The sequence below is a fragment of the Falco rusticolus genome, chromosome 6, assembly GCF_015220075.1.
Source record: "Falco rusticolus isolate bFalRus1 chromosome 6, bFalRus1.pri, whole genome shotgun sequence".
Classification (NCBI taxonomy): Eukaryota; Metazoa; Chordata; class Aves; order Falconiformes; family Falconidae; genus Falco; species Falco rusticolus.
In genome coordinates, this window is record NC_051192.1 from 20478825 (window position 1) to 20495117 (window position 16293).

General features: G+C 49.4%; 1 protein-coding gene across 1 annotated transcript; it reads left to right on the forward strand.

Annotated features, from left to right (window-relative positions):
* The first annotated feature begins 25 nt into the window (after positions 1 to 25).
* On the forward strand, positions 26 to 13546 carry LOC119149886 (vigilin-like). Its single transcript, XM_037391748.1, has 5 exons — positions 26 to 59; positions 891 to 959; positions 1867 to 2006; positions 2309 to 2375; positions 11794 to 13546. Exons 1-5 carry the CDS (start codon positions 26 to 28, stop codon positions 11865 to 11867), a joined length of 384 nt encoding a protein of 127 aa, XP_037247645.1. The 3' UTR covers positions 11868 to 13546.
* The last annotated feature ends 2747 nt before the right edge of the window (positions 13547 to 16293 follow it).

A 16293-nucleotide genomic window follows, 5' to 3' on the forward strand; every position in this document is an offset into this window, starting at 1 on the left:
TTTGAGAACTGATGTAGTAGGATACATGGAAATGCTGACTGCAACAAGGCTTCTCCCTGGTGAGTTAGACGGTATCTAGATAAAGGCTAGATAAGTAACTTCTCCAAAGCCCTTGCAGACTCTGGGACAGCACCAGAGCCTTGGGCTCTAGGCACTGCCATATGGCCAAAATTGTTAAGTTACTGACTTGTAAAAATGCGGGGATTTTGTTTGGGCTTTTTGGGAAGGAGCACATCTCTTAGTGGCAGGGATCGATGGTGTAGGCCTGACCAACAGCATTGGCCTGGCTTGGATCTTGGAAAATTCTTAAGAGATTCATTGTCTTTAATCTCAAGGTTCACCTCAAATTCACTGAAGGAGAGGATAAAATCACTTTGGAAGGACCTACAGAAGATGTGTCTGTGGCTCAGGAACAGATTGAAGTCATGGTCAAGGATCTGGTGAGCTGGAGTTACTAGATCCAGTAAGAAACTGGGGGAAGAAGGGGCAACAGAGCAGAGGTGATGAGGTGTTTATCACATCCATATGATGTCTTGACATGCTTAATCGAACTTGCAGAAGACAAATTGTGTGGCAGGTGGATGACACCCCTTGGTTATGAAACTCATCCATAGCATTCTTGAAAAGTCAGCATTCAATTTTTTGATGCAGAGAAGGAAGGATTCTCTTTGTTATAGCTGGAGAGGCATATAAGTAAGTCTTTTCAATGTTTCATGAGCACAATGTTCTCTTCTCAAACCAGAGGAATGCTTGTGCTCTGCTTAATAGCAGGAGAAGTGCTTGTAGCTGACTGCTGGTGAGTCAGTGCCAATACTGGCAGTAGGCAGTTACTTAGGGCACGAGACAGAAGCAGTGGCCTACCCTACCTGGCCCTATACAATTCTTTTTAGATCAACCGGATGGATTACGCAGAAATCACCAATTCCACCGACACCTCGTTGGCAAGAATGGAGCTAACAGTAAGTGGAGTGCCTTTCTAATCCTTCCCATGCTCAGACTCTCCGTGTTTAGTAGATCGTATCAGGGGCTCTGTAGCTCATCCAGTGTGCTGTCTCCATCACATTTCCTCTGCTTTTCTGGAGTGGTGGTGGTACAAGGAGAGAAATGGGCTGTGAGGCCTTGCAATGGCTTTAATGTGTGAAAGTATCTTGGGAGCTTGAACAGTAGTGGAATTACTTTGACATGTCCTGGAGGAAATTTTTTTATTATTATTTTTTTTTAAAGTTTGCTCTGTGTGAATTACATTTTAGCAGCCAGTTGTGGGTGGTGGAAATCTGCTTGGTGAGCTTCTCCCTGTAGAGGAATGAAGGCAGTGGGTTGATTAACAGTGATAACATGCAGCTGTGGCCTTGCCTCAGAGGCAGTGGGTTGGTTGACATGGATGATGTGTAGGTGTAGCTGGTTCCCACTAAGTGGTTAAATAGCCCTGTAGATGGTGGGGTGGTGGTCTGGCTTTTGGAGGAAGGAGATACAGCACAGACTGTAGAATATGACCTTACTGCAGTCTACTAGTTTGATTGTGCTGCAACATCTTCCTCAACAAAGAATCTGGGATAGAAATGAATGATTATCTTCTGCTCTAAATGTGATACTGTTTGGGGAAGAAATGTGCCTTGTTCTGACAAGTGAACAGTTGGCTCTGCAGATGCCACAGTATTTACTTGTGCAGGTTCTTGTGTGGCACAGATCTGCTCTCACTGAACTCCAGGGTGACGAGTCAATTTCTCCTGTCTCAACCCTACCCCCCTGAGCCATTCTCAGAGGTGGGTTTACTTCTTAAACAGCCTCTAAGCAGTGATAAATCAAGGTGCCTTGCTTCCAAGTCCTTGCCTAGCAGACTGCGTCACCACAGTCCTTGCCTTGAAGTTAACAGGATTAAGGACCTCTACAAGGTGTATGTGTGTATTCCCCCAGACAATGAGAAGAGCAACCTGATCAGAATTGAAGGAGACCCACAGGGGGTCCAACAGGCCAAGAAAGAGCTGCTGGAACTTGCTTCCCATATGGTAAGTGAGTAGGATGTGATGTTTGGGAGACTGCAAGGTTTGGGCTCTTGTGTTCCCTTGTAACCTTCTGGTGCAAGTGTGTGCCCCTTGCCCACTGAGCACTTGGATCTCATAAGTGCAAGTTCCTCTTCACATATGTCTTCCTCTGTTCCCTCGAGTAGCCCTTCTCTGTCAACCTAGAGTGAATTTTTTCTAGAGAAAAGAGGGACAGTGCTGGCAAGTAAACTGTCAGGCAGAAAGATGGTAATTAAAAGTATATGGCTCTCCTGCTGAACACTCAATGTGAACTCTGTTCTCATCAGGAAAATAAACACACCAAAGACCTAATTGTTGAGCAGAAATTCCACCAGACCATCATTGGGCAGAAGGGTGAGCGGATCTGGGAGAAATTCCCAGAGGGAAGGCTTTTTAGGAGACGAGGAATCCAGGGGGGGGTATTTTCTACACAGGTAGTAGGCCTATCATCAATGAAGTTGTAACTTTAGTGGGTCTGTAGCTCAAGTGTCTGAGAAGGTAGTTCTTTTAGCCAGAAGCCGCTAACACGGTTACCCTTTTCTGAATGGGAAAACGGGATGTGTAGGATCCCCCCCAACCTTTGCATGTGTCTGACACAAGGGTTCTTGCATTTGCTTGAGTTGACTATAAATGACCACCTCCTGCAGGTTATCATCAGCTTCCCAGACCCTGCACAGAAGAATGATATTGTCCAACTTAGAGGTCCCAAAAATGAGGTGAAGTGCACAGAGTACATGCACAAGATGGTGGCAGACCTGGTAAGGAGGTCTTCTGTCTGATGTTCCCTCCTACATGCCTGAATAACCCTGGGGTAAAGCAGAGCTGTACTGGCTTGGGTAGAGCTAAAACACCTCAAGAGGAGGGAGCTGTCGACACTGTTTTGGCTGAATGGAGGCAGGAGGGTAATACCTGTTATTTGAAGGCTATAGGGGAACGTACTTGCCTTTGCTTACTCTTACAAGTCTCTTGTATAGAGAACTTCCTTGGGTCTAAGCCTATTGTCAAAAGCTTGTATCAGAGTTCCTGCAGTCGGGCCTCACTTGCCACGACAGTGTAATCTTCAGTTCTCCCTTCCTTTCTCCCTTAGGTTGAAACAGCTTTTCTATTTCTGTCCCCATCTGCAAACAGTTCCACAAGAACATCATAGGGAAAGGAGGTGCCAACATCAAGAAGGTGAGACATCTTTCCTAACTCAAGTGCTCATGATGATCACTGCCTGCAGCAGAATCCCACTGGATGCTCTCTCCTGCTCATTGGTGATGTCAAATATGGCCTGCAAGGGCTTTTTTCTGACATGGGACACTTCTGAGATGATTTTTTTTTCCTTTGTGGCAGATCTGTAAAGAAAGCAACACCAAAGTTGATCTCCCAGCAAAGAACAGCAACTGAGACAATTGTTATCACAGGCAAGACAGCAAACTGTGACGCTGCTTGCCACAGGGTTCTTGCCATCCAGGAGCTGGTAAGTGAAGCAACTGGCCTTTTGCAGTTGAAGGACTTGAAAATGTTGCTAGAAGACACAGATATAGATGTGGTTGTAATGGGTGAGGGCAGGGAGGAGACAAATGTGTCAGTCTGTTCTTGACTCGTAAACCTAAGTTTGTGACTGCTCCTGTCAGGAGTAGCCAGTCTCAAAGCCCTCTGCTCAGGCATTTCTTCCAGATCTATAAAGCTCCTAGCAAGGTGGACGTTAGAGGGTAAGCAGAGTGGGTGCAAACACATTTCTACAGCTTAAGAGGCTGGTACTGTCCTCTCTTAGGCCAACAGCACAGAGGTGGAGGTCTCTATTCCCTCCAAACTGCACAGTTCCCTCATTGGTGCCAAAGGCCACTTCATCCGCTCCATCGTGGAGGAGCATGGTGAAGTCCACATCCACTTCCCCACCAAGGGCTCTGGCAGTGACACCGTGACCATCAGGGGCCTAGCCCAGGGTGTGGAGAAAGCCAAGAAACAGCTGCTGCACCTGTGAAAGAGAACAAGGTCTTAATAAATAAATAAATGGCAATGAATCAGGATGAGTTTGGTACAATGGTCTGTGTTGAGAAAGGAGTGTACTCTGAATAATTAGAAAAGATAATGTGGGCACCTGAAGGAGAGGAGGAGACCATCAAGTCAGGAAATTGTTGAACAAAGAAAATGGAAAGGTCTATTCCACCTAGATCCCACCTATTATGAATGGAATGATTGGGTGCCCAAATCAAGTGAATATGTATGTAAAGATGTTGTGTAACCTCTCACGAAAACTGTATAAAATACCTAACTTTTCATTGGAAACTTGGGAGCTAGTTTGGCCGGTGCGGATCGGCTAGCTCCCCAACGTTGCATGAAATAAATACCTTTGCTGCTTAAAGACAAAATTGGTCTGTGAGCAGTTACTCTGTGCCATTTTGGCATCAATGTGGTGAGCCAGGCAGGAGAACTCTCCGCCGGTGCTGGAATCCAGGGGTCTGGGGGCCCTCTGGGCCCTTGACTGGATCTGCTGTTGGTGAGACTCCCCTACCGCTCTGCTTCTCACACAGGTGGACAAGGACTTCTGCACAACATGAAAGGTATTTATATTTATTCTTTGTTTTGAATATTTGATTGTCTTAAGATCTGGGAAGCTAAAAACTTCCTTTAGGGTGTCTTAAGATTTGGGAAATTCCTAGAACATAACAACTGACATAGTGCTCTGTGTCTTGTTTGTTTGTGTTGTCTTGTTACATGTTCAAAATGAGTTATGAATCTTGTGTAAAAAAAAAAAAACCAAACAACAACAAAAAATAATATTCTGGCAATTCTAGGTGAGGATAGCTGAAAGCTTAACACGCTGCTTAGGGCCAGAAAAACTTAGAACTTGGTTTTTGGCAATTGTTCATTGAAATACATACTTTGTGTGCCAACACAAGCTGTCAGCATTCCTAGAGTTGTATGTAAGTGCATGGTACCTGGTAACATACTGCCTGTGTGACTGAGGGCTGCCCAGAGAGAGTGATGTGTGTGAGACGCAGTTTAACTGTGAAGCGAGTGGGGAGTCCCAATCTGTGTTTCAGTGTTCCCTGTGAGGGGGCCGGCCAGAGACAGATGAAGCGATTGAAAAATCAAGGTATGAAGTGGTGGAATGCAATATTAGATATTAGAATACGGAACTGTGGACCAAACATTAGAACGAATATCATTTGGGAAAAGCACGAACATGGGGGCCTAGGTCAGTAAAGGGGAGTCAGAGGTCTTGGGAATACAGCCTATTAAACCCTGTTCCACAGGCAGTAACATTCCAGTCAGGAAGATCCTTTCTTGCTGTGGCAGGCTGCTTGTGTAAGGCTTTTATTGTCTGCCGAGGCTGCTGGAGTAAATGAAGAGAACCAGTCCTTTGGGCGGGAGCGCTGATTCAAGGCACTTTGTAAAGCGTTCCCCAAAGCAAGGGCAACCAAGTCACGCCTCGTCCTGGCTTTGTGGCTTTAGCAGTGCTTCCTGGCTCTTATTGTTGCAGGTGCTGTTTTCCTGCCTGAAGCCCTGGGGCTCCTGGGTAGCCACCACCCCCCCAGCCTGCAGCTGATGTCCTCAATAAAATGATCTTTCCTCTCTTCTGACTACGTCTGCCATGTGATAATTGGGGACTGGGCAGATATTGTTTGGTGGTGCGTCCTAGGGGAGGACTTTGGGATCATCCCTTGGCCCAGACTCCTTGCCAGTGGGCATCACGGCTGAGCTTTAGGACTCACAGCACAGTCACACAGGGAGGTGGGGGCCGGATGGCACCTCTGGAGGTGTCACTGTCCCCTCAGCTCCTGCTCGGATTCTGGCTAAGACACAGCCTGTGCTCAGGCTCGATGGATGCTCCACTGGGGAGCAGCGCCATTAGCTCAGAGCCGGGACAACACGCAGGCAGACACGGTGCCGCCGCTGACCATCACCTGCAGCTTGCTGTCCCCTGCGGCCGTCATCCCTGCACACTGACTGCCGGGCAGTTTCTTCAGACGCCCACGCTCAGGGCAACGGTATAAAGCAAACTGCCATGCTGGCCACTACAAATACGTCGGCTCGCCCAAAAAGCTTTTCCAGCAGCTCCAACAGCAGCCGGACTGCTGAGGCTTTTTTGCGTCCCAGTGTGATACGGGAGACGCCCGCACCCTGATGGAGGACGAAGGATGAGCACTCTCACCATCAACCAGCTAACTGTTGCTCATAGGCTGCTGTGGTTCAAGCGGGGCCGCCAGCTGTGCAACACACAGCTGCTCCCTCCCTCCCTCCCTCCCTCCCCAGGGGGATGGCAGGGGGAACTGGGAGGCTCAAAGGGAGAAAACTCGTAGGCTGAGACCAAGGCTTTGATGTGTGCAGGGGAACGTGCTGGTGCAGTTTGTGATTGAAAACTGCGGGGACATCTTTGGGGAGGAGGTGGCCGGCCTCTCCCCTCCATCAGCCGAGGAGGTGCCAGCACCTGTGGACAGGTGCACAGGTATGAGGAGGGGCTGAGGGTTTTCAAAATCTGGGGCTTCTGGTCCAATTCCTTATTGTGCTGCTGGTGGATTTTGGTTTAGGTGTTGTCCACTTCCACGAGGTCACTTTGCTGCACGTGCTTTTGTGTTCCACGGGTGCGTTTGGAAGATCAAAGGAGCCGTGCAGGTGAAGCAAACGCAGAGCCCCAGGCAAAAGACTTCTTGCACACAGCACCCTCTCTGTTCATCCTCTACAAAGAAGCAGGGGCAGGTATGGTGGTGAAATCAGAAATAGTAGAGGGATGTCAGGCCAACAAACACTGACACGTTTCTCATGTATGACAGTAGTTTCTGATAGGTCCAAGCAGCTGCTGTGCCTCCTCCTGTCATTAGATCCCTTGTCTGTTTGACTTTTCCCACCCTGTAATGATAGAGAAGAAAAAACAGAAAGGTTGTTTCTCAGATGCATTGGGAATGTGCTTAATCAATCTAAATACTTACAAGAAGTCAAATACAAAATCGCAGATTTAAAAATAAAAGGCTCACGCCCCAGAATGGGATAATGCTGCCCAAGGGATAACGGCAGAACCGTGTCCCAGGAAGGCAGAAGAAAGCCCAGCAGAACGAAGCTGGCAAGGGTCTGTCCTACCCTCCAAGACCCCTCCAGTTTGTGGTGCCCCAGCCCGCGAGAAGGGGCAGCCCATCATCCCAATTCATCAGAGCTCCTGAAGCCTATCTTACGACCGTGCAAAATGTGGATAATGCAAAGCAACCAAAGGGATCTTATTTGAGGAGCTAAGGTAGCAATTTGGAAAACGGTAGCTTACTGCTCCAGGTGTCTTGCCACCTGTCAACTTCAACCTTTCCGGTTCAGGCGCTTGTACCTTTGCCTCCAACCACCCCCGAGAGCACAGCAGACTCCTCGGTAGACCCGGAACAGCTGATGAGCCTTTCAGAGGAAAGAAGGTAAAATGAGCTCCCTTTGTTTAAAATGAGAACTGATTCCAGTTGATCGTGGTTTTACCTCTCTAATAACACTGTGGAATATCAAGGTTTGCAGGGTCTTTCGTTTCAGGAAAATGAAAAGCAAAGAAACAGAAAGGGAAAACAGGTCTCTGGAGAAGAGGCTGAAAGCACACCAGAAGAGAAAAGGAGAGAAGAAAAGCTTTTCGAGATCAACCGCTGAAAAAATTCAGGAAGGTCAAGAAGCCCTTCCTGACCTTCCTGAAGAAGGTGTGTACCAGACACTGCTGTCCATCTCTCAAAACTCTGAACACTGCACTAAGGGCATGAACTATTTTTAGCGTGCACAAAGATGGCCCCAGATAGGAAGCAGACACCTGCCTTTTGGAAAAAAATGCGTGTCAGCAGGAAACTGCCATTCCCAACGTTGCAGGTTTGGTTTTGCACTTATGGAAGTACTGTTTGCTCAAGGGTAAGCAGACACCTCGCCACAAGAGCCTCAATCCTTAGCTATTTACCTAGCTACCGAAATAAAGAGGCAAAGTAAGTCCCGCTGTTTTGTCCATGTTAGCAATCCTCACGCTGCCCTGTATCATCTGAATCCCAAATATGCAGCAACGTTGTTCCAGGTCACTACATACGCTTTAGATGCTGGCACTTTTTAAAAAGGCCGCGGCTCACCTGAGGTAATTTGGGGGCGGGTCGTGGTGTTTGTGGTGGTGGTGTGTGTATTGGGATGGACACTTTTTAGTTTCTTACTTCTTCTTCCCTTACCAGTAAACAGAGGTCTATTTCTCAAGATCTTGAGAAATGTCCTGAAAATAAGTTTTCATGACTTTTTGTATATAGATGAATACTCTTTTAATGTACACTATTTCACTGGTGCTAGAAGTACTATATTCCACTTCACATGGCTTGTTTCAGTGACAGCCTTGTACCGTAAATTCATATCGTGTACCCCCTTTTTCCTGGGATCCACAAGTTGCGATGCCTGCAGTTTGTAGTCCCTGCATGCACAGGCTATCTGCCCTGGCTGAAACCAGACAGGATAACAAACGGTGATTGCTTCAGGCAGCTTCCCTATGCAGATGTCCCAGGAACCCCTTTGGAAGAGTAACCCAGAGAGGGTGCTTCAGGGAAGCCGCAGGCACGTCCAAAGCGCAGAACTAATGAGCAGGACATGCACGGGAGAGTCTGTGTTTAGTAGCCACCTTATAGCTTGAAGTGAGCGATTCTTATTTGCTTTCCAAATCCATTTTCCTCCTGCCTAACCCAATTGGAAGAGTGAGTTCCACCGCATTTTTTTGTGATGTACTGAATGTATTCTTTTTAAAATCAGGTGCCACCTTCTTGGCTTTGCTTCATGCTTTGTGCTGTCCCCTTTTTCTATGTACAAGAAACTGCACTGAAGACAGAGCGTTGATGGTTCTATTCAGCTGCAGGGGAACTGCCATGGAGGCTGTAAGAGAGGGGCAGGGCCGGGCGCAGGCCGGGGGGTTTATCCGTTCTGAGCCCCTCGACCCCTGCTGTGCATATCTGACAGCCCTGCCTCGCTCACAGCCGCTGTCCCAGAGGGAACAAAGCCCAGGAGAGAAAGTTCTCTGTCGGCTCAGGGGAAGCACACATGCATGGGTGCAGCACCCTCGTGTTGCAGCCAAAGTGATAAACCAGCCTTGCTTAGCGCAGCTCTCCGTGCAAAAACCTCCGTGGCTGCAAGGATCTCAAGCCTCGACTCTGAGCGCTCGATGGAGCTCCCTCCCAGCCAGCCGAGATTGCCGACCGTCCTGACGTGGCGCTTTCCCTCCCAGCAGCGCCCATGCCCATTGAGTGCCTTTCGCTTGCAGCCGGCTGTAATGCCGGCATCACCCCTGCACTCCAGTTTTTGGCCTCTCTGAGTGTTGCTCACTAGAATAGCCCCGAGAGTGACACCCCCCCCCCCCGCCCCGTGCCGGCTGCCCCCATTGTGTCCATAGGGATAGCGGTTTGCCTGCGGGCATGGTGGGATGGTGTTTCTTCCAGGAACCACATGGATGGCAGGGTGAGCCCTGGGGGGGCTTGCGCCGCCCGGGCTCAAAGCTGGGGAGGCGGATTCCCCGCTCGCAGGGACTGGGGGCGAGGGGAAGTGTTTTAGGGACGGACTGTGGGGGCCGGAGGGAGGGATTTGAGGGACGGACGCCGAGGAAGGCCTCCTGCCTGCAGAGATGGCTCTGGCCCAGGGCAGGGCCCTTCTCTGGATGCCACGGGGTCGATTGCAAAGGACCAGGCTGCCCCATGCAGGGAGCAGGTGCGTGCCGGGGCTGCCAGGGGGCCCTGCCTGGCTGTTCCCAGCCCAGCCCCGGCTGGGGCCAGCCCTGCGCTGCAGCCCTGGGGCCGAGGCGCAAGGAGCCGGGCATTGCTGAGGGTGCTGCACCCTGCCGGGCCCCGCCGCCAGCTGCCGGCTGCCCTGGGCTGCCCCTCGCTCTCCCCAGCTCTGCCTGCTGCCAGCGCCGGGGGCACCGCCACGGGGCTTGCCCCCTGCCCACAGCTGCCCTGACCCACGTCTGCAGCTGTACGTGGTGCCCACATCGCACAGCTGGGGCGGGGGTGGCAGGTCTCTCTGGTGGCAGCCTGGGACTGGGGGCAAAGCCAAGCCCATCCCTCGCTTGTGATCTTTGTCCCCAGGGAGAGCCAGTGCAGACGTGTGCTGCGCTGGAGAGTGTCGCGCAGGGAGGTGACGGCCGACTGCAGAGCAGCACTGAGACCTGCGTGACAGCAACGGCAGCCAGTGGCCGCAGAGCAGCCCAGGGGAGCTGGTTCCCTCGACGGGCCCCAAAGCAGCCTTCCTCAGCCCCTGCTTTTGGTGACGTGTGGAGCAGCGCAGGGATGTCTCTCAGGCTTCCAGGCCTGAGGAGGCTTTCCTCCTCAGGGGCACTGTTAGAAATCCCGCTCCCAGGATTAAAGCACCCCTCCCACCATGGATCCGAGGCTGTGTATCCAGCCCCCTGGAGCTGGGTACAGGTGCCCTGAGGGGTCTCTCTGGGAGGATGGGGCCACCTGCCTGGTGGCTCTGACACAGAAATGATGAGCTCAAGCCCTGTGACTGTGGCCGGCCGGTTCAAAGCCTCCGAGTGCCTCAGTCTTTCTGCCCAGGAGCGTTTATCCCAGGCACTGTTTCAGGGTGTGAAGATGGATGCCGGTGATGTTCTGGTGCCTCCACATGGCTCCCACTTCAAGGTTACGATGCCTGAGGTCAGCGTCCACCTGAAGGCCCTGGCAGAGATCTCCAGGGACTTTGTGTTCCATTTTGTGTTGCCTTAGGGCTACAGCGTGCTGGGGTTTGGGGGCGACAAGGTTATGGTATGCCAGAGGTTAAGCGAGTGAAGCGTTAAAGCGTGTTATTTTTATGGACAGAATCTGGGTTTGTTGGCCCTGGGTTCCTGGGGTTGTGGTAGTGTGATCTTGTGTTCTGTGTGGTGTGGGGTTTTTTTTGTGGAGAGTGGCTTTTTTTCAGCTTTTTGGCCTTTGCAGGGTTTGGGTGGGTGCCTTTGGTTTTAGGATTTTGGGGTTTTAGGGTTTTTAGGGTTTCAGGTATTTAGGCTTAAGGGTGTTTAGGGTTTTTAGGGTTTAGGTTATTTAGGAGTTAAGGTTTTTAAAGTGTGTTAAGGGGTTAGGATTTAGGTTGTTTAGGGTTTAGGGGTTTTAGGTTTAAGGGTGTTTAGGGTTTTTAGGGTTTAGGGTGTTAAGTCTTTTTAGCGTTTATGTTGTTTAGGGTTTTAGGGTTTAGGCTGTGCAGGGGTTTTAGGGTTTAGATTTTTTAGGTTTAAGGGTTTTAAGGGTTGTTAGGGTTTTGGGTTGTTAAGGTTTTTTTAGGGTTTAGGGTGTTTAGGGGTTTTAAGGTTTAAGTTTAGGATTTAGAGTTTAGGTTTAAGAGTGTTAAGGGTTTTTAGGGTTTAGGTTTTGGGGGGTTTTTAGGGTTAAAGGAGGTTTAGGGGTATTAGGTTTTAAGTTGTTTAGGGGTTTAGGTTGTTTATGGTTTAGTGTTTTTAGCGTTTCAGTTGTTTAGGTTTTAGGATTTTTAGGTTTAAGGATGTTTAGGGGTTTTAGGGTTTAGGTTTTTTATGGGTTTTAGGGTTTAGGTTGTTTAGGGTTTCTAGGGTTAAGGGCCTTTAGGATTTAGGGTTTTTAGGGTTTATATTTTTTAGCTGTTTTAGGGTTTAGGGTGTTAAGGGGGGTAAGGTGTTTTAGGGTTTAGGGACTTTAAGGGGGTTTAAGGGTTTTAAGGTGGTTTAAGGGGGTTTAGGGGTTTTAAGGTGGTTTAAGGGGTTTTAAGGGGGTTTGGGGGGGTTAGGCAGGTTTAGGGGGGTTTGGGGGTGGGGTGTTATCATCAAGATAGCGCATCCTTCCTTGCTTAGAGGCGGGTGGTCAAGGCCGTGGATCCAGCTGTTTGGCCCTCTTTGGAACCACATGGTCAAAATGCAGTAGATAAAGGAAACTCCCTCAGGTCCTCCCTGAGCCCTGGCCAGGCTTTGTTGGGATCTGAGAGGCAAGCGAAACCAGATATTTCTGCATTTGCAATGAGGTGAGCTTGTTTATTCCATAGTTCAAAAGCTGGACCCTCTTGCAGCGACTTTGGAGACTTCAGCTACAAGGGGACACCCTGTGTAGCACTTCTCCATTGCCGAGAGAGGCTCTCCAAATCCTTGCTGCAAGAGGGGCTCCCCAGTGCCTGCACGTCTGGAGTATGGTAACATACTGGGGCAATTGGAATAGGTATCATTCTTTATTGCTGTAGCTAACTGGCGGTAGGACTGATGAGGTACGTTGCCTCGCTTATCTGCCTGAATGAGGGTCTTGTAGGCTGATCCCTTTTGTACGTGCTTCTTGTCTTATTTTCTGTATTCCTTTGAGACAAAGAGTACATAACGGTTATTTTCTCTGCTGGTATCTGTGTGCTATCTCTTGACCCCACCAGCTGACAAAACAAGATCCTAACTGAGGTACGTTTAGGCTGTGAAACTCGACGAGGGCCTTCAATGACATAAGACAGCATTTCCTTGGGAGAATGTGAGACTACTCCAGGACAGAGTGGCAGACCAGGTCTCCTGTGAGAGGTAGGTAGCATTCCCTCGTGGGAGGACTGGCTCCAAACTGGTAAGAGATAAAGCCCCAGGTAGTCAATTATTGGCGGCATTGCTTCTGGGGAGGGCGAGTGCTCGCCCTACCAGTGCTCAGCATAGGGTTGGTGGAGAACTGCTGCCACCTGGCGACCAAAGTTGGATACTGCAGCCGCCCAGTTGGTTGTGTGCTTTTGCTGTCATCTAGTGGCCAGGGGTCCGTACTGCAGCCCTGGCGCCGCGGATCTGCGGTGGCGCCTCTCCACTCGGCGCTGCCGGCCTTTGTTAACGGCGTCGCGATCCCGCGGCGCCCGCTGCTGCCTCCTGGTGAGGAGCCGCCGCTGCCGTCCCCCGGGCACGCTGCCAGAGCGTGCTCGGCACGGGAGTCCGGAACTGCAGCGCCGCTGCAGCCCCGGGACAAACGCATCCCGCGGGTGCTCGGTGCTGCAACGGCCCCGCCCCTGGCGACAGGCCCCCCACCTGGAGACCGCGGCGGTGCGGAACGGCTGCGCCCCTCCACGGTTTCAATTGCCCCTCACACGGCAATGCGACGGTTCTGCTCTTACGGCGCTCGAACCATGCTCCTCGACGCGGGACGAATTCTGCCGATCGCGAGTTGAAACCGCGTCCTCGCCGCCGCGCCGCAAATGGTGCCCGTGACGCTGCCACCGCGCTGCTAATCGCACCGCCCCCGCCGCACTGCAAATGGCGCCACCGCCGCTCTGCAAATGGTGCCGGTAGTGGCGTCGCCGCCCGTGCCGCCGCACTCAAGATGGCGCCACCGCTGCGCTGCAGATGCCGCCGCCTGTGCCCCACTCCAGACGGCGCCGCCGCGCTCAAAATGGCGCCTCTTGTGCCGCCGCGCTGCAAACGGCGTTGTCCCCGCCTGTGCCACGCCGCACTCAAAATGGCGCTGCCCGTGCCTCCGCGCTACCAACGGCGCCACTCTCAAAATGGCGCCACTCTCAAAATGGCGCCGCCCTCAAAATGGCACAGCACCTGCCGCACTCAAAAAAATAGCAGTGCCCACACTGCATGTGGCGGCGGTTGGCGGGTGGCTTTAAAGCATTTTTAAAAACTGTAGGTACGGGTGTGAAGGGTTGAAATAAAGAAAAAGACTCTCGTTTTATGCATACTGAAGAACAGTATCCATTGATATAAAAAGCGGTATCTCTGGCACTCTGTCTCTTTCTACTACTGCATATAGCTCTGCCTGTCCCCTCCGTTGGCCTGGCCCAGCCCTGCCCCATGGCCTGAGTGGCCCCACCCTGCAGCCACCTGGCAAACAAATGTCGGTGCTGCAGACCTGGTGGTGAGTGGGGGGGGTGTAGCAGCCCTGGTTGGGGTCTTGCTGCCCTGTGCCTCTTGCCCTGCTGGCAGCTGTGGAGGTGGGTCCTGCTGCCTCCTGGCGCTGCCGGGGCACCAGATGTCTTTTGCAGCCCTGGGGCGGTCGGTGACTAAATGCTTGTTCCAGCAGTGCGGTGGATGTGGCAGCGAGGGTGAGCCTGCCTGGTATGGGCCTGGTTGGGAGAGGTGTCGGGAACCCCGTTGTGTGGGGGGGTGTACATGTGGATGTGGTGTCGGGGCTGTGAAGGTATACAGGGGTGAGGGTCATGGAAACATCTGGGTGGGCTGCAAGGGATATTTGTTGAGGGGTGTAGGGCTGGGAAACGTGAATTCTCCTTGTGGGGCTGGGTAGGAGTCCAGGCAGCGGGAGAGCAGGGGGTGGGTGCTAGGGAAGCACTTGGGGGCGGGGGGAAAGCTGGGGGAATGTTGGAGGGAGACTTGGGAGGGCCTTGGCGGGGTGAGATGTCTTCTCCTAAGGCATCTATGTTAGTTTGAGAAAGCATGAAGGAAAACAAAAAAACCAGACATATGAACGAAGACTTCCTTGGTCCAAAGTAGATTTTATTTTTGCTGAATTTGGTCACTTTTTCCTTAAGGTCAAGAATATACAGAAGCTGTTTTTGAAATCTGAAGTTACAATAAAAGCTAAAATTCTTGTTGTATTCTTACTGAATTTTAAAAAAGTTTTAAACCTCCCAACATTTTTTAATATCGATAATAAATAGATATAGTAGGTTTCTGCAGGCTGCCTGGAAGCCAATTTTTTATCTTAAACAAGAGTTGTTAAAACAAATCTAGTTTTGGTGACATTAAGCCTTTACTGAAAGCTGCATCTCTAAAGATATTCCCCAGAATAATACCACTAGTGGTGACGAGGATCCCTTAAGGCCTTGTGCATAGTGTGATGCTATAGTGAGACTTAAAATACTCCTGCCACCTCCACAAATGTCAGAAAAGGATTTCTGCAGTTTTCAAAAAAAACATTAACCATGATGGATGGCATTTCTTATTCTTGAATTACTACAGCTTTGCATAAATTTTACCTGGGATACAGAATGAAAATGTAAAACTATGTGTCTGTCCAAACTCATTGAGGTCATAATGGCACCGCACGTAAACTGGTTGCATGTGTCCGGGGAGGTAATGATGCTGCAAACAGGGCTGCCAAAACCCCACTCGCCTACTTGTGTCCATTAGTGAATGAGAAAGGGCATGCCAAGATACAAATTGAATTTGCTATAGCCAGATTGCAGATATAGATATCTGGCATCGTTTTCTTCTGTGTTCCAAAATAAATTGGGAGACATGAAGATGATTACCTGGCACAGTTACTGTACCATTTTCCAACTATACTGTTGATACAGCAGACCTCAAAACTGAATCGCACACAAATATGGACACCACCAGAACCACTGTTTTAGAGTTATAGGAAGTTTGTCGACCCAAAGATGTTTCAAACAAAACATTTTAGGCTCAACAGAAATATATTTTGATTATATATTCAATAGTCAATAAAATATGTTTCAGAAATATATGTTATATGACTGCTTTCCAGTCAGGTTGAATTTTTTTGACCTGAGTTTTAATAAATATTTAATTTATTAACATCAGCACAATTATCCATATTCTCCTTTGAAAACTATAAAGTTTTCAAAATAAACACAGGTCTGATGGACATAGAAACTCCAGAAATATCAGCCCAGCATAAATGGGGGGTGAGATCAGAGCTTTTCTGCAGTGCGGTTAAACCAGGGCAGAATCTTGCTTAAAGATGCGGACAGGAGGTTCTTGAGTGCTCAAGGTAAAAAGGGAACTGCTGAAAGAGGAATGGTCCTCTGGGGAAAAAAATAGCATCTGATCAAATATTTAAAGATAGTCTCATGAAGTTTTTACCACAACAGGGAACGCAACTGAATTAAAATTGTATGCAGAGTCTTCATATAAGTACTGAGAGTTTGGCTTTGCCATTTTATAATGTCTATGTTGCATAGCTTTTGTGTGATACGTATGTTTTTCTAGATTCCTTTACCAAAACATAATCCTTATCTTAGCACACCCCCTGCTTTAGGCTTGGAGCAATGTTATACATGCTATTGAAAGAATTCTTGACTTTAAATTGCCTTATTCTATACAAATCAAATGAAGAAGCACAAAGTGTCTTTGAAAAGCACTGATATTTATAACACGTTTTTTTAATTACAGGACTTTATTAAAAAGGGCCTTATCCACAGTCTCCATATAGAAATCACCTTACCTACATTCACTTACAAATTAGATGTCTATTCTAAGCTGTTTTTCTAGGCTTCCTCTCAGTATCTCTAACCATTTTTTTTTCCCCAGTCTATTGCAAAGTACCAGTTTATTTATCATTCTTATTGGAAGACTCAGAATAACCTGCAGCTGGGAGAATTCCACCCACAAACCACCTTCAGAAGCCCAACTCTATGACCA

Coding starts and splice junctions, on each gene's coding strand:
- LOC119149886 (XM_037391748.1), top strand. CDS start 26: ATGGAAATGCTGACTGCAACAAGGCTTCTCCCTG. Junction 960..1,866: donor TGGCAAGAATGGAGCTAACA/GTAAGTGGAGTG, acceptor CTTGCCTTGAAG/TTAACAGGATTAAGGACCTC. Junction 2,007..2,308: donor TGGAACTTGCTTCCCATATG/GTAAGTGAGTAG, acceptor TGTTCTCATCAG/GAAAATAAACACACCAAAGA.